This window comes from Microcebus murinus, chromosome 1 (assembly GCF_040939455.1).
Source record: "Microcebus murinus isolate Inina chromosome 1, M.murinus_Inina_mat1.0, whole genome shotgun sequence".
NCBI lineage: Eukaryota > Metazoa > Chordata > Mammalia > Primates > Cheirogaleidae > Microcebus > Microcebus murinus.
The window spans coordinates 146,943,481-146,966,934 of NC_134104.1; the positions used below are offsets into that span (position 1 = coordinate 146,943,481).

Genomic DNA, 23,454 nt, shown 5'->3' on the forward strand with positions numbered 1-23,454 from the left:
ACCAGTTGCATGAGTTCCTGTAGCCCCAGCCCTCAGCCCAGAGCCTGGCACAGAGGATTCGCCCAGAGCGAATCTTTAGCTGACGTGTGACTCCATCAGAGGAGTGAAGCCCTTTTTCAAAAGAAGAAACATTTCACTTCTGAAGTGCAGGGTCTCTGATCTTCAAATGTGTTTATAACACAGTTCTTTTTTTAATGCTGATGGTGCTAAGACGGCCCTAATCCAGGACACACAGAATAAAAAGTTAAAGATAGGGTACGCCAGGAAAGCAATGTATTTATCACAAAGTATGGTAGCAAGAAAACAATGCATGACTATCTGGATTTAAATGACACAATGATCCATTCTCATGGCACGTTTAAAGCAAAGACAGTTTGCTGCTTTTTTTTTCCCCCCCGCCTCCAAGAAGCATGTTGAAAAAATGCAGTGGCCTTGTCTGAGTTTTCATCTTGCAAGATCCTTTTGTTGTATATTATGTTTCTTTTCTTGGGTTCATGAACGCTTTCAATTCAAAACACATCCACTTACCCACTGATTCAAGATGTCAGACGCCCCATTGCCCCAGTGGGGATGAGCAGCTGAAAGGCCAGTTTGGGGGTGGCAGCTCCCCTGTCCTGCATCACCCCACACCTCTCCTGTCCCCAAGGAGTTAACTGCCTCCTTCTCTTGGCTTCCCTCCCCCACATTCAGGTTTTCACATTTCACCCCAGAAGAAACTCCATCTCTGTTCCTTTGAGTTCTATGGGCTTTTGAGTCACAGAAGGAAGGACTCTTTTCTTCTTCTCTTTGATTCAGCAGATCCACAGAGCCGTGGCGCGTTGCAGAGCCTGGCGTCTGCTGCCACACTAACATTAGCTGAGCGGTAGGAAAGGACCAGGGCTGGCTCCTAAACTGGCCTCCGGGCGCAGCTGATCTAATCGAATCTCGGCTTTTGTCGTCCGAGTTATGAAGAGCAGAGCGGTGCTCCTTCGCTCCTTCATTCCTCGGCTGCTGCTCTCCTTTGTGCTAGGGGACCCCGGGACCATCAGAAATAGAAACGGCGGCGACACTGTTCTCGCCTTTCTGAACACTGGTTACCGCAGACCAGGACTGGAAGATAAAAGAGAACATTTGGTAGAGAATGTTCACCTTTAGATATACTTTGCGAAGGTTTCAGAGCTACGGAAGATAAAATGAGGAAATGTTACTTTCACATGTCCAATCTCCTGTTTTCATAAACTGCCTTATGACCCCACTTCATTAGGGGAGGGCACGGTATTTTAGAATTCCCTTAGTCTCTCAGCTCTGAGGCTTCTTACCTGCTGCCTGGTGTTAGCACTGTGAAATCAGCTCTTGTCTCCCCTTATGGCAGGAGCGACCTTGGGCTACCACCAGTGTCCACAGAGCACACAGTGGGGCTCAGTTCCTTGGGCAGAAGCTGCTACCACCGCTCAGCAGTGTAACCAGGGCCCAAATCCTACTGCGACCAGAACCTGGTGCCCACACTGGGAGAGAGAAGGGAATGAAACACTCTTCTTTCTACTCCTGCCTTTAATCTCCTGCTGGTGACTCCCTTGGCCAAACCCATCCGAGCCAGCCGGGGAGCCCTGATGAATGAGGTTCACATAGGGCAGCCACCCGGGGAGCAGAGCAGGACAGAGAAGGGTAGAAAATGGACCTGGGGGATCAACAGAGAACAACTGGCATGACCATTCTCAGACCCATGGTGTGAACAGTAGGAAGCGGGCCACCTTCAGGATTTGTACAAGGTTGTAAGGGGAGAGTGGAGTCATCTCCCTCTCTCTCTCACCGCTGTCTGAGAACCTGCCTCATTCTCATCTTTGCTAAATGACAGAGGCAACTTCAGGTCACCCACAGTGCCCACCCACAGAGGCAGTGGAGGGCAGTCCCACCTTCCCTTTTAGCTCTGCCCCGTATCGCATGGGTAGCGACGCCAGTGGCAGCAGACACGGTGGAACTGCCCCCTGGGGAGCCCAGCCCTGCCACCAAATCCAGGACCAAGCAGAGGATATTGTTCCTTCTTGAGGCTCTCCTACGACCTCCACTGCACCGAGAGGACGTGACACAAGAACCTGTGGAGGTGGTCACAGTTACTCAGGTGGCTCTGCCCTCAGACAACAAGAAAAGGAATGCTCTCAGTTATGATCTTCTCTTAGTCCCCTAAAGTGTGTTTCATGGAAGCTACTAAGTCCAACAAGATACCTACCTAATAAGTCAAATAAGTTTGGGAAATTTGCATATGCTTCTAGAAAAGTGAGATACATACTGGCATATTAAAGACTCTGAGAGTCTTACAGTAAAGAAATCTCTTTCCTAGAGGGTTTGACTACAAAGTCTTGTCTTAAGGGAACACCAATTCTCATCCCTTGAACCACCACTCTGAGAAAGGCTTGTCAGTGGGGTCAGGGACATCAGGGGCTAGAGTGTAAAGAGGACATAGATAACTCAGACATGGTAACCACAGTTCTCGCCAAAAGTGGCCCCTAGCAAGCAATTCCGGATGAACGTTTTTCAGATGTGTTATTTTTTTTACAAAGCATTTTCATCATATGGCTTGTTCACTTTTGTTATGTCAAGCCAGCCACTCAGCAAGTATTACATCCATCTATAACCACAATAACTCTAGCACCTTATGTTAGAATTTGAAAGGTAAAATGTCATAACATTTTGAGATTAGGGCAAGTAGGGCAAGGAGAATAAAGACATAGGGTCAGACATCAGCCTCCTGAGCTCAGTTCCAGGCTCCTGCACTTCCCAGCTGTGAGACCTCAGAAAACCCCTGAACCTTCCTAGGACATAAAATGTTCTTCTAAAAATGTTTAAGATAGTGATTTTAATAGTATAATACTAACATGCACAAGGATTGCCATGGGCGTAAATGAGTTGCATAAAACCCTTGGCTCAGCCCCTGGCTCAGTAGATACATGCCATGTCGTCGTCATCATCATCATAATCATCATCATCATCATCATCCTCCTCCTCCAGTCCTTTGGGCACCATCACTTTGGCTGTAAATTCCCATTCAGCTGGTGTCAGTGCCAAACCACTGAATCTGTCCTTCCTTCTGGTGCTTTTAGGGAACACAAAGTAAATGACGAACATCCTGGCCTGGCTGAGGGCTTGGAGCTTTTTTCATATTGCTTTGTCTTGGCAAAAAAAAAACAAGGAACATTAGTGGATGGCCACATTGAAGATGTAAATGGCAATTAGGCTGGTACAATCCTAGGGTGGGATGACATTGAGTTTTATGTGTTTCTGGTAAACTCAAAGTTCTAAGGCCAAAGTTATGTCAAGTTACTTACATTTAACTATTGCCACACTTACTTCATTTAAATAATCCAAATGTCGTTTCATTGTGCAAAACTGCAAGTTTATATTTTAAATTACCTTATTAAAATAAAATTACTTTTTTGGTATAAATAGGGAAAAGCGTAAGCCAAAATATAAACTTCAAACTGCCGTTGCTTTCTCCTCTCTCCCTCTCTCCCTTTCTCTCTCTTTCTCTCTCTCTCCTCTCCTTAATTTTTCTTACCTTCTGAAGGGAAGTTTTCCAACTTTAGAAATTTTGAGATACATTTTTTGAGTAATGTCTCCACTCAGATACCTTTGAAATATTTATTCATCCTCTTAATTACGACAAAGAACCAATTCTTGTTTTGAAAACAAAGACTAGGTGGCTATAATTAAATCGTGAAGATCTTTGAGAAACAGAACCTCTCTAATACTCAGTATATGATAAAATATATATATATAAAAAAAAAAACCAAAGGCAAACAGAAGCACAGAGGTTCCCAGCAGACATTCAGTTATCGCCCCCTGTGTGACTGCTGAGTCTGTGATGTCTTACTGTGACAGCTGTGATGGAAGCTCCCACAGCCCGGCGAATTGTGCCTGGTGATCAAGCACAGTCACGTGTTCTTTCCTCGAGCCGGTACCTGCCTTGCCCCACGTTGAAATGTTTTGCAAAATGGCCAGTTTTAACGCAGACGGGTGAGTCACACCGAGCGAACGACAGAGCAGGAGCATCTCAGGGCTCTTTCCCCTCACCAAGGCTCAGTGCAAAACCTGCGCGTGATTCCATGTGTCTGAGCTTCTAGGCTCCATCTCAGCTCCATTATGTTTTTAACTCAAGTTGAAACTGTTACGTGCATTTCATTCAAATCAACTCTAAATTGCTATGATTACAGGTTTAGGACTTTATATACGTCGATCAGACCTCAAGAACCTCTCTTTAAGTAATCCCCTTCCTTAGATGCATCTCGTTCCTTGGGTTGTCAGTTGTTTCATCACATTACTGATTTGTCAGTTGTTTCATCACATCACAAGGGAGCATTTGTCTTGTTCACCGTGGCCCACATCCCTTGGCCTGGAATTACTCCAGTGATTTTACTTTCTGTTTGCTCACTTTTATGGGAATCCTCTTACAAACTCATAAGTCGAAATATTTCTTTTCTTTATCTCAGATTACTTCTTGTATCTGATTTGCTCTCCAGTTTTCAGTAGCTCTGAACCTGAACAGATTTCAGGTTCATTTTAATCCCTTACCCTGTTTCAGGCAAAACAGAAGATAATCAGAGAGAATTTACTCAAAATGTGTAATTATTTTAAATTAATTTTGCCTCCTTCATGTTTTTCTGAATTTTGTTCTTAATCACCAAATACTAGCCAAAAGTTTTATTGACAAAACTCGATTATGAGTTTTCCTCTTTGTTTGTGATATTAATTTTTATAGTCACTGGACCAATTTACAGTTTACATAGCTGATGTCATGTATTTTGTCCTGTTTTGTCAAAGGCAACTAATACATTTTCCTTCCAGGAAAGTTGGGAGGGAAGGTATGGTTGACAGTGGGGGAATGGCAAGACTCCACGCTACCACTTCAGTGTGAAGAATGTCGCTAAATGTTATCCAAATCAGTTTTCCCCAGTGTCCAGCCCAGTTCTTTCTCACTCCCCTGAATTACCAGGGTCCCCTGAAAGGTCCCCAACCAGTGCTAGGGCTGCAGCCCTGAGCTCATAGGCAGTGCTCTTTCCCCACAGGTGTACCTGGCAGCAGGCACCGTGTACGGCCTGGAGAGCCAGCTGACTGAGTTGGAAGATGCTGCCCGCTGCATCCACAGTGGCACCGATGAGACCCAACTGGCAGATCTGGAGGACCAGGTGGCCACGGCTGCAGCCCAGGTCCACCATGCTGAGCTCCAGGTGAGAACTCTCCTCTCTGCTCAGATGGGAGTCCCCAGGGGGAAAGAGGGAGCCATGGTATCTGTCAGTTGCCATCAACTCCACCACACTTGCATGGATATGGTGCTTCCAGGTGGAATCCCCCAAATACTCATTTTTTTAAAGTACAGCCCTCTTCTCTCCCAAATTATAGCCTTGATAATATAATGAACTTCCCTGTAAAACCTTATGCCACTTTCCTCTTTGACAAATGTCCTGAACCATATGTAGGTCTCCTTGCTATACAGGTTCCCATTCCACCCCAAGACCACCCTTATCTGACCCTTATCACGTTGTTAATTACTTATTTAATGCCAGTTTCCTTGTTATAGACTAAAAGCTCCATGAGGACAGGATTAGCAGGTAACTTACCGCAGTAACCCTGTGCCTAGCACAGTACTTAACACAGATTTGGCACTTGATAAAAATGGGATGAATAAATGAATGAGATTGGAAGTGTAGATTTCTCAGGCCAATATTTTGCATGAAGAGCAAGCCGGATTTAGATATGGCTATTTCAGAACTGATTGTTGTAATCTCCATAACTTTGTGAAGAAGCCTGTTTGCAGTTTTTATGGATGTTCCCTTGGCCTTAGACTCTGTCAATCAAAATCCACCATGGACTAAGCCACCGACTCCCCAACTGGAGTCTGTAGGCATATACCTAGTCTCGGGGACCCATGACAATTTTTTTTCCTTAAAAGGGCCCAGGTATTACTTGAGTTTGAGAAACACTGGTCTCTGCAGCATAAATTCAGTATAGACCTCTGATCCACTGATGTTTCTATAGATTCTGCATCTTAAAACTGCACCCTTGGGGAATTGTGGTCAATAGAAACCACCTCTGGATAGAGAAGATGACACTCTCAGGTGGCATTTATTTTTAAAAGGAAATACTTTGAATTTAAAGAAAATCACAACTCTTAACATCACGAACCACTCTTGAGAATGAGAGGGTACAGTTCTCCGCTCCGTGGATGGGTTAGTGCTGTGGACTAGAAATGGTCTCAGCAGACAGATGGCCCTGTTGACTACTATTCATCATCGGTAAGAATGACTGAAGAGCAACTCTCCTCAAAAAGATCATTTTCCATAAATTTCTCCAAGACTAGATCAATTTATTGTCAAAGTTATATACAGCAGAATCAAATTATTTGTTTTCTGGCACGTTGTGCAGCAAATACTTCTTGGATGATGTAGCAGGAAGTAATATTTATGGAGGTTTGGAGGGTTTTGTTGGGTAATTAGTTATTCCCGCTTCCAAATTTTTCTACACTTAACTTCTTAGAGCCATGTTTTATGGCAGAAAATCCTAGTGTCTGTCCCAAATGTCCATTTTGCATGCTTTTAAATGTGCCTGTTTTATTATTTATTTTTAAATATAACGATAATGTTATCAATAATAAATACCTAGTGTTCAGAGAGCCTTACTGTGTGCCAGGAGTTGTGCTTTCCCTCATTATTGTGTTTAATCTTTACAGCAAGCCCATGAAGTGGCTAATTATTCTCCTTTTATATCTGAGGATACAGAGGCTCCAAAAGGTTAAACCACTTGCCCAAAGCTACTTTCAATAGCTAGAAAATAATAAAATCTAGCTTTTGACCCAAGTCTTTCTGACCTCACAGCCCACGTTCTCAGCCAGACTGTGCTGTGTGGTTTCCTGAGAAAGGTGTTGGTCCGGCACTCACCTGGAAGTCCTTAATTTGCATGGGACACTGTGGACCCTGCTGTCAGCTCTGCAGATGTCTCAGCAGGGCCTCCAGGCACGTGGAGACTCTCCCTGCACAGGGAGCTGCTGCCAGAGAACAAAACTTCCAACTCCCTGTTGTCTGTTCTCATCCAAAGTCTAGTCTCTCGTCACAGAGGGATTCATATATGATGATAGGAGGGTCATCCTACAGGAAGGAGGAGGATAGATGTGCTAAATTGTGCTCCTGGATTGGGACAGATTCTAAGGATGTTGTCAACATAGAGTTTACCTTTGGGACAGACTGTCATTGTCCAGTGCTGAAGGAGGCTGCAGAGTGACCTGTGGGGAGTGTGCTAAGAGTGCTGTCATGCAAGGTGGTTTCTAGGAGCATTGCTAGAGACAGTCTCTCTCAACTCTTAGTGTCAGGAAAAGCTGCTCTTCTGAGTACTTGGTCTTTATCTTGTGGACACAGAGTCCTACACTGGGCTCTTGGCTTTGGCTCCCGGGAAACTCAGAGCTGAATCGGTCATCGCCTTCTGGCAAGTCCATGGCTCATTAGGCATGCAGTCTTAGGAATGAAGTTATAGAGAGAGATAACAAAATATAGGCAAAATCAGCCCTCAGTGGCCTCCTTTCCTCTTTCTTTGTCCTTTGTCTTATGGACTAAAGCTTCTTAATTCTAGAACCTAACAGTCAGCACGTCAGGTCAGCAGCTTGCTTTCGCCTTGACCGTCTCTCCTAGAGCCCTCTGAGCAAGGCTCTCCGACAAAACCGCTCCCAGGGAAGAATGTGGGCATCTAATCCACACCAGTCACAAGTGACTGGTAAAAGCTTAGCCTGCAACTTTTCTCAGAGGCTTGTGCAGTTTATTGGTCTATAAACCAAAGGAATGCAACTCTCAAGGTGAAACCTGAGCAGTAGGACCAGGAAGGCATCTGGGGGCCAGGAAGGGGCAGGGCTCATGATGGCTCCTTCTGGGGCTGGTTACTGAGCAGCTCTTGCACCCTGCCACCAGCTGCCACAGACGTGGTCTTCACCTACCCCCACTCCTTCTCCGATCGAGGCTGCCACCTCTCAGGGGTAGGGGAGGCGTCCCTAAATTTTCTGACCCTTGAGCTCTTGTCCCTGCTCTTCCTCTAGCACCTATCCCAGTAGGCTTTGTCCAAGGAAGCCCTCAGTAAATGACGGCAAAATAAGAATTTGTCCTGAGCAGCACAAAATTGTGGAAGGTGAAAGGAGGTGACGGAGACTTCAGGGGTCAGGCACACACATGCTGGCTGCTGGGCCTGGCTTCTGGGTACTATGTGATAGTGGCACCCAGGACGTGCCATCTCTGCAGATCCCTGCCCCTCCCCCCGCATCTGCAGGCCTTTTCCTGCCTCTTCCAGTGTCCCCCATGCCAGGCCTTGGCAAGTCCTCTGACAATATGGCAACGTGGAAGAGCATGGCCATTGACATTAATTCCATGCCCTGCCCCAGACCAGCTGTGAGAGGCTGGGTTTATCACTTATCCCTTTGACCCACAGTTTTGTCATCTGTGAAACCAAGAGAAGGCACTTACTTCATGGAATTATTTTGAGGCTTGGATGAGTTCTTAGATTTAACATACTTAGATTAGCATGGTTCCAGCCGCATAGAAATGCCCTTCTCCTAAGGGCAGGGACAGTATCTTCTACATGTCTGGGGACAGGGACGGTCCAGGGTCCTCTCCAGGAACTAAGTGGGCTCTTGCTCTCTGTTTCTGCCTTCGCACTCTGCGAGAAGGAAATCTGAGTTATCTCTCTGACCCTCCCGTGTTATAAATGAGGAAACTGATGCCCAGAGAGGGGAGGGAGTTTCTCAAAGCCACTTGGCCTCTTAATGGGCTCAAACCAGGGGCTGCTGGGGCTCCCTCCTAAAACCTGGTGCTATGGTTTTGGATTCATGAAGTTATGGAAGAAGGAAGCAGGGCCTATAAATCACACCTGCTCTTCTAAGCTCAGTTTACGTGTTGGCTTCTAAGGAAGCCTTCCCTGACCATCCTACCCCCGCCCCAATGCTAAGTCCAGTGGCACTGGGCCGGGGTCCCCATAGTGTCCCCAGGCTTCCATTTATCCCTAGGCACACTCTGACAGGGTTGTTGACATGCTTATAGCTACCAAATTAGAAATGTAAATTTATAGGCCGGGCGCGGTGGCTCACGCGTGTAATCCTAGCACTCTGGGAGGCCGAGGCGGGCAGCTTGCTCGAGGTCAGGAGTTCGAAACCAGCCTGAGCAAGAGCGAGACCCCGTCTCTACTATAAATAGAAAGAAATTAATTGGCCAACTAATATATATAGAAAAAATTAAAAAAAAAAAAAATTAGCCGGGCATGGTGGCGCATGCCTGTAGTCCTAGCTACATGAGAGGCTGAGGCAGGAGGATTGCTTGAGCCCAGGAGTTTGAGGTTGCTGTGAGCTAGGCTGATGCCACGGCACTCACTCTAGCCTGGGCAACAAAGTGAGACTCTGTCTCAAAAAAAAAAAGAAAAAAGAAATGTAAATTTATAAAAAAGGGCTTGTATTTTATCTTCCCACGATACACTCTAAACAGGTGCTTGGTAGAAGTTGAACGAATGAACGAACATACATCAAAGCAGATTTGTTCTTTATAAACTCAGTAATACTTTTAACAAAGATTCTCCCCATCTGTATTTTCTCTCTGCCCATCCTGTCTTTCTGTTGCATTAAGATTTCTGATATCGAGAGCCGGATTTCAGCCCTGACCATCGCAGGATTAAACATAGCACCGTGTGGGCGCCTCACAAAAAAACGGGCTGAGAAGCAAAGGAACCAGGTGTGTTTGTCCCTCACTCCCTCTGCTGGGCTGTTGCATGACCTGGAAAATTTAGAAGATAAGATATCTTTGGCTTTGCAAAAGTATATTGAGCACTGTGTTTTATGTGTAGGTACAAACCATAGACACATCAAGGCAGCAGAGGAGGAAATTGCCTGCTCCGCCAGTGACAGGTATGCTTAAATGAAAACCACAGAGCTACCAAAAATTCAGCCTGAATCATTTACTGTGAGTAACTCAGAGATCTGAGTTTGAAGGCCAGGTCTAATGAAGAGTTCTCACGCAGAATCGCTCTTGTCTATCTTGACTTGGGTCCCCCCAGAAAAAAACCTCTATGGAAAGTAATATGGAGATACCTCAAAGAACTAAAAGTAGAACTACCATTTCATCCAGCAATCCCACTACTGGGTATTTACCCAAAGGAAAAAAAAAAAAAGACATTCAATAATAAAGACACCTACACTTGAATGTTTATAGCAGCACAATTCACAATTGCAAAGATGTGGAAACAACCCAAGTGCCCATCAATACATGAGTGGATTAATAAAATGTGGTATATGTATGCCATGGAGTTCTACTCAGCCACAAAAAAAAATGGTGAGCTAATCCCTCTTGTATTATCCTGGGTGGAGCTGGGGCCCATTCTTCTCAGTGAAGTATCACAAGAGTGGAAAAACAAGCACTACATGTAGTTACTAGCATTAAATTGGTACTAATTGCTCAACACATGTGCACACATGGAAGTAACATTCTTCGGGTGTCGGGCAGGTGGGTGTGGAGGAGGGAATAGATAAATTCACACCTAACAGGTGGTGTGCACTGTCTGGGGGATGGGCACACTTGTGGCTGTCACTCTGGTCATGCAAAGGCAATTTATGTAACCAAAGTGTTTGAACCCCTGTAATATTCTGGGGAGAAAAAAGAAACCCTACAACAAGATGGGATTGCAAATAATTTATTTGGGACATGACTCCAGGAAGCACAGGTAGGGGAGGAGAGACATGATTCCGAGAAGGAAGGTGGGCCAATACTTTGGTTGGTTGGTTATTTCTCTGGGTCAATAAGCTAACTCCTCCTGGAAACTCTGAGAAAGAAACTCAGAGTTTCCTGCCTAAAGGGGAGGAAGATGGGGTGTGTGTCCTCTAGCTCCAGTCCATCACTGGCTGAGGGTGACTTCTGGGGGCACTACCTCCCTGGCACTTCTGATCTGCCCCAGCATAAGCCAAGAGCAAGTGCTGGTGCTTATGATAGGATCTGCTGGCATGTGCTGGAATGGTGGTGACTGTCAGGGAGAAGTAGACAGAACACCAAAAGCATCTGCCACAGCGTCCAACCTAAAAGGGACACCAGCGATGCCAGTCATGTCACCTTTATCCAGTGGACATTTTTAACAGTTTCCCTGGGTTCAGAAGCCACAAGAGAAATTTTGATTTACAAATAGAGGAATAGAAAGTTCAGAAGATGTGCATTTGAACCTTGGTTCTGGCACTCATCATTTAACAAATTTATTGAATGCTTACTTTATATTCTATAAAACCCTACACCGTTAAAATTTATCACAGGTCTATAATCCTTTATTTGAAATGCTTGAGCCCATATGTATTTCACAATTTCTTGGGCATTATAAAGCTAATATGGCACACATTACATGTACTATATATTTCTTAACACACCCCCCCCTGGCGTGTGGGCAGCATCTGATGACCAAACACATTGATGTCTTTGCAGCAAAGCACGAGAACATTCATGCTTGGTGAGATGGACAAGGACCTTAAATAGCCACATGTCAGTTCAGGTCACGTTTTGTAATCAGATGATTTGGGCTCCCAAGTTATAAATATTTGCAGCCTTTTATACTTCAGAATTGTCAATAAGAATTTATGGACTCTATTGGGTTATTTCCAACCTACTTTTTCCCAGAAAGCTACAAATGATCCCTTGACTTATTTGGTCAATCATAAAAATAAACACGAAATAAAAAGATTCTGCATCAAACATAGTACAAGAATGAGATGCCAAGCCAAGAATAAAAGCCTAAGTAATCTGGCCACCTGTTCTTTTTCCTTAACCATCAGTCCATCTTCTGGCTAACACTTATTCCCATTTATTTCCTTTTAGCTGAAAAAATTGAGACATCTTCAGTGACCACCATTAAAACATTTAACCGCAACTTCATTCTCCAAGGCTCCTCAACGAACAGGACTAAAGAAAGGAAAAGCACCACTAAGGATTTGATGGTAAATGTTATCTTTGTCTTAATGCTCATCACCTTCACTGTGGATGGTATCTCCATTCTGCAGCCTTTCCTTCTGCACCCCGGCCCCCCATCAAAGCCCCAAAGAGCATCTTCCCTGCATGGTCTCATGGTCCCCTGGCTTTTAGGGGTTCTGAAAAAGGTGAATAACATCCTGCCTGTTGTTGTAGCATTGCTAATGTCTTAAAATGCAGGCATATCCTCTCAATTATATCTCCAGCTCCTTGTAGGAACCAGTTTTGATATAAGAGAAATAAAAATATATGTGCACAGGAGTATAAGGGTATGGTTGAGATGTACGAGTTTTTATTGTTTTCCATCCATATTCACTCTTCCTGAAATTTCCTTTTAGCCATTAATGCTGTATTCTTGAAAAAAAAAATCAACAGCTATCCCTAACTGTGACAAAGGAAGGGGCAGTAGACAATTTGCACAAACTCTCACTATCATATAAAGGGGGCTAATGGATCATTTGCTTAAAAACCAAAATATGTATTAGCATTTTGGCAAATGTTTGATGCTGATTATATAGGAAATGATGATCCAACAAAGCTGTCTCAGTGACCAGTTATGTTGAGTATAGATCATGTCTGGGATGACAAGATTGAAGCAGGACAATCTGTTGCCTTTTATGTATCACCCATCCCTCCCCTGCCCCTCTTTGTCCCTGTCTCAAGAGCACAGAAACACCAAGTAATAGCTCAATGGTGGGCACATCATTCTGAAGGATCATCTACTCCCTTAGGCACTGTATGGCCACAGTGCCACTCACTGCCTTTCCTTCATTGGTCAGCCACTGACCCTGACCTTTTAAAGTCTGTTCACCTTGCTCCTGGCTGTTACTCCAAGCAGCTAAAAAGATGCATTACCACATTAAAAGGGCAGACCCCCAGGGTCGGAGAGGAATTGGTTATAAATAAGATAGTTAAAGATAAATTATCTTTAACAGAGACAGAACATAAGTGGGTGTTTGCCAGGGGCTGTGGGGAGGGAGAATAGAAAGAAGCTACTTAATGGGCAAGGGGTTTTACTTTGGAGTCATGGAAATATATTGAAACTAGATAAAGATAGTGGTGGTGCAGCCTTGTGAATATATTAAATACCACTGAATTGTTCACTTTACAATGGTTAATTATATGTTATGTGGATTTCACCTCAGTAAGTTACTTTTTAAAATGAAACAAATGACCTTAAAGTAACACAGAGAGATTAAAAATGAAAGAATGGACAATATTTGCTAAACAAAAATAAAAAAGAAAGGGCAGGAATATTACTTTCAGCCAAAGGAGAATCCAAGACAAGAAGCATTGAGAGAAAACAAGGAGGAAGGATGTTTTAATTTTGCTAAAATAAGGTAGTTAAGTCATGAGGCTTTCTCAGTTAGGCACACAATAGAGCAATACAATTATGTAGCAATGGTTGGTGACTTTAAAACTCCCTTATCAGCCTTTATACCATAAGTAAACACAAATTCGAGAATTAAGTAGTGTAATTGTTAAGCTTTAATTAAGAGCTGTAATTTAATTAAGCTGTAATTATTAAGGTTTATTTGCCCAGCCTCGGTGGCTCACGCCTGTAATCCTAGCACTGTGGGAGGCCGAGGCGGGAGGGTCGCTTGAGCTCAGGAGTTTGAGACCAGCCTGAGCAAGAGCGAGACCCTGTCTCTACTAAAAACAGAAAAAATTAGCCAGGCATGGTGGTATGTGCCTGTAGTCCCTTGATGAACAGAACTAAAGAAAGGAAAGGATTTGATGGTAAATGCCATCTTTGTCTTAATGCTCAGGAGGCTGAGGCAGGAGGATCGCTTGAGCCCAGGAGTTTGAGGTTGCTGTGAGCTAGGCTGACGCTATGGCACTCTAGCCTGGGTGACACAGCAAGACTCTGTCTCAAAAAAAAAAAAAAAAAAAGAGAGAGATTTATTCAACTTTATACTTTACAAATTAATTCACTTTCTTTCCAAGTATCAATGGGCCATTTATAAAAATTTATTTTATACCAGCTTACGAAGAAAACCTCAATAAATTCCAAAAAGTAGAAAGTGTAAAACTACCTTCAGTGACCACAATGCCAAACATAATCTAGAGAAATTCTGTCTAATAGAACTTTGTATAATGATATGGCACTATTCTACATCTGTAATAGCCACTAGCTATATGTGGCTATTAAGCACTTGAAATGTGGCTATTGAATTGTAGGAACTGATTTTTAAGTTTTAGTTAATGTTAGTTCATCTAACATAAATAGCCACAGGTGGCTATTTATGGACAGGGAAAATCTAGGAAATTAGAACACAAGTTAAGCTGAAACCCTACTTGGAAGTTAAACAGTATTTGTACCCATATATCTATAACTATGCATACACATAAACATGCACACTCTCACGTACATACTTCAAAGTAACTATTGAATTAAAGAAAAAAGCAAATCCACAGAGCCCTTAGAAAATAACATTATATATATCAAAGCAAACAGGATACATATAAAACTGTACTAAGTCAAATTCATAGTATGAAATATTTTCTTCCTTGTTAAAGAAGGAAGAGGCAAAACAAATGAACTAGACATTGAGTTCCAGACATCAAAGGTAAACAGAAACCAATTAATGATGACCAGAAAACTATAGAAATTATCAAAAATTCAAGAGTTGATTATCTGGAAAAAAAAATAGAAATTTTTTTGTAAGTCACATGAAGAAAAACATTAAATTAAGAGATGATAATAGGATATAAAATTTTTATATAAATATACAGTGTGATCTAAAATTATTCTAATAAGTTTTAAAACACTCAGTACTAATAACATCAGAATCAAACCAGAATATTACTAATAACTGACTTAAGAAATGAAAAGAAATTTCAAAATTTATTAAACCTTCCAAAAAAGATTCCATGGCCAAATGATTTTACTGATTAATTTTTAAGAAATAGTTAATTCTCATGCTACATAGAAAATATTCCAGAGCATTAAAAAATTGAAGGCTAAAAGATTAATGTTATAAAACTATCAGAACCCAGACTATGGAAGCCTAACATGTCTGGTAAGCATGTGCATGTGCCCCATGTTCAGTCACATGCAGGCATGCACAGATACACACAAAACACACTAATTATACTTTTTCAGAGAGATGAAAAATATGAATTAAAATATTAGCAAATTAAACACAGTAGTGCATTAAATAATAAATTACCAGGTAGATGTAGGAATGCAAAGACACCTTAAATATCGTGATATCAATTAATAAATCACATCGATAGTTCCATAAGTCATTTCTTCCCAAATTAATGTATAGCTTAATCCAATTCTCATAAAAATCTCAGTGGAATTTCCTTTAAAGTTCACATGACAATAAATCATAAGGAATAGACAAAAGCATTTTGCAAAAATGGCAATGATTTTCCTGCCAGGTTTCAAAACAAAAGCTGTAAAGAAACATGATTAAGGGAATAGAATAGAAAGCCCAGAAATAGATACAGGCACATACGAGATGTGTTATATGATCTTTCTGAAAGCATTAGGAGCCAGAAGAAAAAGTATAGATTATTAAGGAAACAAAGAACTGTGATTGGGAAATTGCCTATTGAGGTGGTGGTAGGAAAGCAAGCAAGTTAAATAATTACTATATACCAAAATTAATTTCGGGTGGATTAAGAAAAAATGACATCACTTTTTAAATGATGTAAAATATTTAACTGGTCAATGAGCATGAATAGTTTTTGATATACAAAGCAGTCAACGTTATTTTTGATTGCCTCCTCTCCCTCTTGCCACGTGGCTGCTGACAGTGTGTCCCGTGTCTCACTGCAGGAGCCCACGCTGGAGTCAGCTGTGATGTATTAACGCCATGGAACTCCACTGCCAGTGACCCACTGCCTCGGCCGTACACGACAGTGCCTTGACCCAACAGCCATCGATTACTGTACGGATTCCCACCTGAGGAGAAGGCCTGGGGAGCCGCAGGGCACCGTCACAGGGCTGTCCTGATACCTCACCCAGAAAGCCGTCTCAGACTTGAGCATCGCGGTCTTGCCCACTCTCTGCCTTAGGCTCCCAGGGGAATCCAAGACAGAAAAACCAAGACGCTGGCTTCCAACAACAGAGCTCCACATTCAAAAGATGCATCTTTTCCCTGTTCGCTTTGCTACTGTGTGCTGACTTTAAGATCTTTGTTTTTGTTTTTTGTTTTAATCCCTTTGATTCAACTAGAATTTCACGTCAATAATTTGTCTGAGGGAAAATTGTTGGGAGGGGGTGGAGGGAAGGAAAGGGGAGGTTACTATTGAATTCATCATCAATGCTTATTAATCTCTCGCAAGCATCTTTGTCTTATAAATGCTAAGGGAAAAGCCAGCCCCTGCAGTCAGCACGAGGGACAGTCTAATTTGGGGACTGCTCCCCAGCAAGGCTGCAGGTCTCCCTTCAGCCACCTGCTTCCTGCTAAGCCTTAGCTCACCACGCTACCAATTGTCCTTCCCATTGCTTTGCAGTCACCAGCCACAGGATGGAAAGCTCTGACTCTCCCATGCCACACCCCCGTGTGAAACAATGTCTCATTAAGAATGTAAGGTTCTTCCATGGGCTCACTGAGTTTCCCCACTCTGAAGGGGAGAGGGGCTTGAAAAAGACCACCATTGGTTCAACTTTAGGGCACTGTCCAGAATCAACACGATGCAGTTTAGCAATGACCACATCTAAAAAATGAATTATTGAAAAATATAACCACACAAGAACACTTTTGTCCTCCAAAATTTATTCCCCAATATAAGTATTCATCAAAGTAGTAAAATGACCTTAAAGATAAAAATGCTTAGGGAATAGGCTTAGACAATTTACAGGCATGAGAAAAGCAAGGACAAGTTGTGAATGTAATGGACACGAGTTGATACTAACTCCACGGTTGTGGTCTATTTGGACCTGTCTCAAATGCATGACTATTCAGAATGTGCTTATCAAAGCAAATGGAACTTGAATTTTGCTCAGTTGGGCATTAGCAATCTTTTTAAAAACTGTTTTCTCCTGATATATTCTGAATCTGAAGAAGAAGATGAAAGATGGGGGGGCAAGAGAGTAGTGTGATTAATGAGCGTTAAGTGCCTGATCCGAAGGAGGCCATGTTCTTCTCATTTTAGTCCTTACAGCAACCCTATGCAGTTGTTATTCCCATGTCTCAGATTGGATAACTAAGGGCCAGAGAGATTAATTTGCCAAAGCCACACCTTTAACCTAGTTATAATTGGAATGCCTCACAAAAGCCTAATTCTGTGTTGTTTTCAACCTCTGTGTTCTTTCGCTGCTATGTGATTTGCTGCCAATTTGTGTGCTATGAGCCACTCCTGATGGGGGTCTACATTTCTTCCAATAATACACCTTGCTGATGCCATGTATGTGTTATCTAACAGAAACAACTCCTCTGAAATAAGCAAATCTTTGACTTTCCTGTTGGGGTGATTCAAAGCAAAACAAGCAACAAATTTTTAAAAACACAACAACAACAACAACAAAAAGATCTGACTTCCAAATAGAATGTTTTCTTTAAGAGGCATGAACAGCAACTATTGTTGTGTTACAGTGTTAAAATACTCAGTTTCCTTTGACAAAAACGTGTACTGTGTAAGCCTTGCAAAAACAAAAACGAAAAGAAGAAGAAGCCTGCTCTGTGGCATTCGAATTTTTATAAAGGTTTCCTTGTGCCAAATAAGTGCAAAGATTTAATTTACTATTAAAAACCATAAGCATATGTTATAGTTCCAGAAGACTTATTTTGTCATCAAGTGATTTTGATCTTTAGTGTCAATATTTATATTTAGATTAATTTTTATAAATGAAAATATTTTAATGGTTTGAGAAAATGAGGACAACAGGACAGTATCTTTGATGACTTCTGAAAGTTCTGCTTCCCTTCATATTATATGCACATTGCCAAGAATTACTGTCAAGAGAAATGATAAAGAAGTAAAAGTCATTTATGAAAATAAAGTGTGTGTGTGTGTGTGTGTGTGACTTTTTGGTTTCGGGAGACTAGGAGTGAGTTGGGGGTAGGGAGAGAAGTCACGTGGCTAAGTAATTGGAGGAGCCGCGATTAGAAGCCTTCCTTCTAGTTACATAGCTCACCCCTCTACTGCAGGTTCTCCTGACAGCAGAATTTCCCAGTGACCACCTCTACTCCAGTGGTCATGCAAGTAAGACCAGGAGTTCTCAATGGAAGGTGTGATGTGACATTGCCCCCTGCCCAAGGGACATCTGACAGTGTCTGGAGACATTTTCAGTGCTAACAACTAGGGGTGTGCTGCTATTGGCATCCAGTGGGCAGAGAGCAGGATCCTGCTGAACATCCTACAGCACACAGATGGCCTCTTAGTCCGTTTTGGGTTGCTGTACCAGAGTACCGCAGACTGGGCCATTTATTAAAAAAATAAATAAATTTATTTCTCACAGTCCTGGAGTCTGGGTAGCCCAAGGTCAAGGGGGCCTGCATCTGGCAAGAACCTTCTTCCTGCCTCATCCCATGGCAGAAGGGCAAGAGAGCATGTTCAAGAGAGCAAAAGGGCTTTTAAAAAATCTTTTTTTTAATTTCAATAAATGTAGCAGGTACATGCTTTTTGTTACGTGGATGAACTGTGTAGTGGTGAAGCCTGGGCTTTTAGTGTGCCCATCACCCTAAGAGTGTACATGGCACCCGATAGGTAATTTTTCAGCCCGCATCCCCCTCCGATCTTCAGAGTTTCTAGTGACTGTTATTCCACTCTGTATGACCATGCACACCCATAGCTTAGCTCCCTCTTATAACTGGGGATATGCAGTATTTGGTTTTCAAACTCACTTTTACAACATTCAGTCTCCCAATAATGAACCCAAGCCCATGATAATGACATTAACTCACCTCTAAAGGTCTCACCTCTCAACACTGTTGCATTGAGGATTATTTCCAACACATGAACTTTCAAACCATAACATTCTCTCCCATTCATTCCATTCCAATAGCCACCAAAATCTTAACTTGTCCCAGCAACAACTCAAAAGTCCCATGTCCAGGCTCTCATCTAAATCGGATATGAGTGAGACTTAAGGTATGATTTATCCTGAAGCAAATTTCCCTCCAGCTGTGAGCCCTGAGAAGTTAAACAAGTTATCTACTCCAAAATGCAGTGGTGGGACAGGCAAGGGATAGGCATTTCCATTCCAAAAGGGAGAAATAATAATAGGCAAGAAGAAAGGGGAAATTGGTCCCAAGTAAGTCCAAAACCCAACTGGTTGCACACTGGTAGCTCTACAGTTCTGTGGTCTTTGTGGCCGTCCCACGCCCACAGCTCCACTGGGCATTTCCCTAGTGCGAACTCTCTCAGATGACATACCGCTGCGGCAGGTTTCTGCCTGGGCCCCCCGGGCTGTCTGCAATATTCTTTGAAGTCTAGGTGGAAGCTGCCATGGCACCTGCAGCCAGTGTGCTCTGCGGGTCTGCAGAGTCAGCACCAGGCGGATGCGGCCAAGGCTTACCGCTTGCGCCCTCTGGAGGGCAGCACTAGCCACACCTGGGCCGGCTGGAGCCACGGCCCTGGCAGCTGAGGGGCGCTGAGCTGGACTTGGGGGACCAGAGCCCTGAGCCAGAGCTGGGCAGCGAATGCTGAAGTCCCATGGGCACCTCTCTGGAAACCTTGCCTTTAAGGTGGTAGCTTACCTCAAAGATCTCTGAAATGCCTCAAGGGTCATTCTCTTTGCCTTGGTAAATAGAACCTGGGCTTCATTCTATCTATACTTCTTCTCATCAAGTGGTCTCTTTACCATACCCGTAGTATTCACTCCTGAACATGTTTCTTTATTATTGACATGGCCAGGCTGAGAGTTTTCCAAATCTTTCCATTCTGCTTCCCTTACAATTACAAATTCTGTCTTTAAATCCTTTCTTCTCTCATTTTACCATTAAGCAGTTAAAAGAAACCACACAGCTCCTTCAATATTTTGCTTAGAAATTTCTTGTTCCAGATATCCTGGTTCATTGCTTCTAAATTCTGCTTTCCACAAAGTGCTAGGGAATGAACACAGTGCTGTCAAGTTCTTTGCAACTGAGAACTCCAAGGTCAAGGGGCCCACATCTGGGGAGGGCCTTCCTTCCAGATCATCCCATGGCAGAAGGCAGAGGATAAGAGAGCATGTGCAAGAGCCAAGAGAGGGCAGAACTCGCTTTTATAACAAACCCACTCCTGCAATAACGACATCAATCCGTTCATGAGGGCAGAGCCTCATGACCTAATGACCTCCTAAAGGTTTGATCCCTCAACACCGTTGCACTGGGGATTACGTTTCCAACATATGAAAGTTGGGTGACATATTCAAATTATAACGGCCCCCCACAACAAAGAACTTTCCAACCCAAAATGTCAATGGTGCCCAAGTTAAGAATCCTGAGTTAGACCCTGGAGGTAAACCTGGACCTCAGTGGAGAAATACCTTGCCAACCTCCACCAGGGTTGCACAGCTGAGCAGGAAGCAGGACAGTGACTCTCCTAGTCTTCTGCAGGCTCAGCGGAGGCTGTTGTGTCTCTGAGGTTGGCATGTCCGGAACACTGAAGCCAGGCTCTGGTCCCTGACGTCCCCAACTAGGAACCCTCCACTAATGTAAAATAAATGAGTATATGAAAATACTAACAGAAACCAAAAGCCTTCTCTGCCTGGTGGCCTGATGCAGTAACAGCCTAACGTGAGCGTGCATCAGAATCACCTGGAGAGCTAGTCGAAGCACAGATTGTTGGCTTCCACCGCAATGTTTCTCATTTGCATTTCGAACAAGCTCTAGGGCAGGGTACTCAAACTTTTGAAACAGGGAACCAGTTCACTGTCCCTCAGACAGTTGGAGGGCCAGACTATAGCTTTAAAAAAAAAAAAACTATGAACAAATTCCCATGCACACTGCACATAGTCGGCTGCTAAGCAGGACAGTCAGCGGCGGTAAAAACACCCAGCAGGCCGGATAAATGTCCTCGGCGGGCCACATGTGGCCCATGGGCCATCTTGAGGACCCCTGCTCTAGGTTGATCCTGATGCTGCTGATCCAGGGACCACACTCAGAGAACCTCAGACCTAGGGGGAAGGAATGTGTTTGCTTTAAAAGACTTCACCTGCACCTGGGATACCCCAGATACAATCGGTGAAAAGTAGTGAACTCCTATCTTCTGCATACGAGGTCAAATCATCCTATTCCCCATATCACACAGGGAAACTGGTGCTTGCAGGATCTGGGAAGCCAGAGAGCTGGGATTTAAAGGAGGCTCTGGCAGACTCGAGAGCCTAGCCCTTCCTTCCCCATGCAAGTAAGGGGCTATCTCTAACTGCACTGCTAGGCAAAGAGGAATTTGAGAGAGAACATGTCCTTCATAGAACAACAACCCAGCCCAATGCAAGCTACGATGCTATCCACATACTTCATGTGATAATTCACTCAGACAACTTCCAGAATAATCAGACTGCATCGGCACGTAGTGAACCACAACTAGCAATGTTATGTGGCATACAGTAAAAAATGTTTATAAGTGCAAGGATGGGAATAGTGACAGGATGGATGAGAACATTCACTTATAAGGACTCACGCTGCAGATGTTGCCGCCAGTCAGCAGCGGCGTGGAGGGGAGGTGCAGACCACGTGGGCACCACCAACTCACACGGAGCTTGGCAGAGGAAGACGGGTGACAGGGAAACACAGATATCCATCAAGCACACGTCCCAGGGACTGCTGGGGCACCTAGATTTGTGATTCAAATTACAGGCCCAGGAAAAACCTGGGTAAACAGCCCATTTGGTAACAGGGAAAGGGAGGAAGCACAGTCATGATGACTGGACGCCTGCCATGTGCCAGGCACTGCTGAGCCCTTATACCATAGCGTCACTTAATCTTCACAACTCTCTGAATAAGGTCACAGCAACCCCATTTTACACCCAAGAAAACTGAGGCCCCAAATGGAACTGGTGAATAGCATCATATCTTCCAGAACCAAAGTTTCCCTGAACAGATATTGTTACCAAGCAAAAGGTACTCACCTCCCAATGCCCAGAAAAGCCAATACCATGGCACTGGGTTCCTGACAAAAGAAACGCTTTTATGGTGAGTTGTCTACCAAGGAGACAGGGGTCTAGCTCAAATCTCTCTCCTTGTGCTGGCTTTAAGACAGTGCTTTTATTAGAAAAGTTTTGGGGGGTAGATTCTAGGTGATTGGTGGGAGGAAAGTCCTCGGGCATGCCCAGTTATCTCTTCATGCCTCCTCATGGGTCACATGTGCAAATTTGGGAGGAGTTAACATGAAACATGTGGTGGGAATTTGGACTGTGACATCAGCAAGCTCTGTGCAGGCTCTAGTTGGCCATAATGGTTCCAACCAATTTCAGCCAGTTTTTGATATCTTACAAGTGGAGAGAGTTCCAGCATTTCAGCAAGTTGTTTCTTTTCTCATCTGCCATCCTGTTAGCTCAAGAATTTCTGTTTGTTTCTAGTTTCATCAACTTTTTAATCACCACTGTTCTGTGTATATTCTTCCATCATGAGGAATTACAGGTGACCGCCATTCCATCTACTTCCTGCTGACTAGGGGCACGGGTCTCAGTCTGAGGAATAACATTATTTCACACTTAATTATAAATATTCATGGGTCCCAGGCTGTGGGGCCACACAGGTGGATCAGGGAACTCTTGTGTATATTGCATAATCATTTCATGAGCAGAGGATATTGATTTTAAAAATAAGAAACAAACAACAGGTACAGACCTTGACAAGAAGGAAGAGAAATTCCAATGTCTAGATAATTATAATTCCTAGTTTAAGTAGTCCCACAAAAATTGATCTTATTCCCAAAGGGATCCTTAAGAATAAAATGTTTAATATATTATATCCAGGTTTGTTAAGGGGACACTTGTTGGAGCCAGGAAATTCAGGATTTAGTCCAAATTGTAGGCAAAAAATAAAAACTCAAAAACAAAGGCCAGGATTGGATTCTAATAACAGGTGTGTTATAGTTTATTTTGGAAACATAATTTTTCTCTCTCCAGTCCCCTATTTCTACCAAAGACAAACCATAGTAGGACCAATTTATTTGTAAAATAAGTTTTAGTATTATTATACTTGGCCCAATTATTTGCATGAAGTACAACAAGACTGGTCATTGGCCATCTAGGCTCTTTTAAAATTGGCTTTATTGGAACTTTTTTATAAGGAATCTTGGGCTTTTAAAAGCCTTGAGGCTCTAGCCAAGGCATTCCAGGCAGACCTTAGCTTAAGAGCTTCTTCTGGCTCTTCCTTGCTCGAGTGTGGCTAAAAAGCATTTTAACATCAACTCCTAATTGCTAGACATTTCCCTCCAGTGAGGAATCAGACCGACCAGGACAGGTCCATTTGGTGTCAAGGGACAATCAAACCTAATTTCAGAATGGTTGATTGGTAATTCTTTTGGAGAAAGATCTTAATCAAAAGGGGAAAATACGGCTGGGCACGGTGGC

General features: G+C 43.2%; 2 protein-coding genes across 7 annotated transcripts in view; both read left to right on the forward strand.

Annotated features, from left to right (window-relative positions):
• Positions 1-17,952, forward strand: part of MYRIP (myosin VIIA and Rab interacting protein) — a 334,798-nt gene extending 316,846 nt beyond the window's left edge. For 3 of the 5 annotated variants that reach the window (XM_020285059.2, XM_076006566.1, XM_012770198.3), the window contains 5 exons: positions 5,040-5,201; positions 9,621-9,725; positions 9,838-9,898; positions 11,844-11,962; positions 15,784-17,923. In XM_020285059.2, coding sequence (XP_020140648.2) covers positions 5,040-5,201; positions 9,621-9,725; positions 9,838-9,898; positions 11,844-11,962; positions 15,784-15,816 — 480 coding nt within the window. In that variant the 3' untranslated portion in view covers positions 15,817-17,923. Of the gene's footprint in view, positions 1-5,039; positions 5,202-9,620; positions 9,726-9,837; positions 9,899-11,843; positions 11,963-15,783 lie in introns of all 5 variants that reach the window. The other 2 variants (XM_020285128.2, XM_012770201.3) reach the window with 1 other exon arrangement.
• The window catches only part of RPL14 (ribosomal protein L14), a 301,323-nt gene that overhangs the window by 116,891 nt on the left and 160,978 nt on the right, over positions 1-23,454 (forward strand). The window lies entirely within an intron of this gene.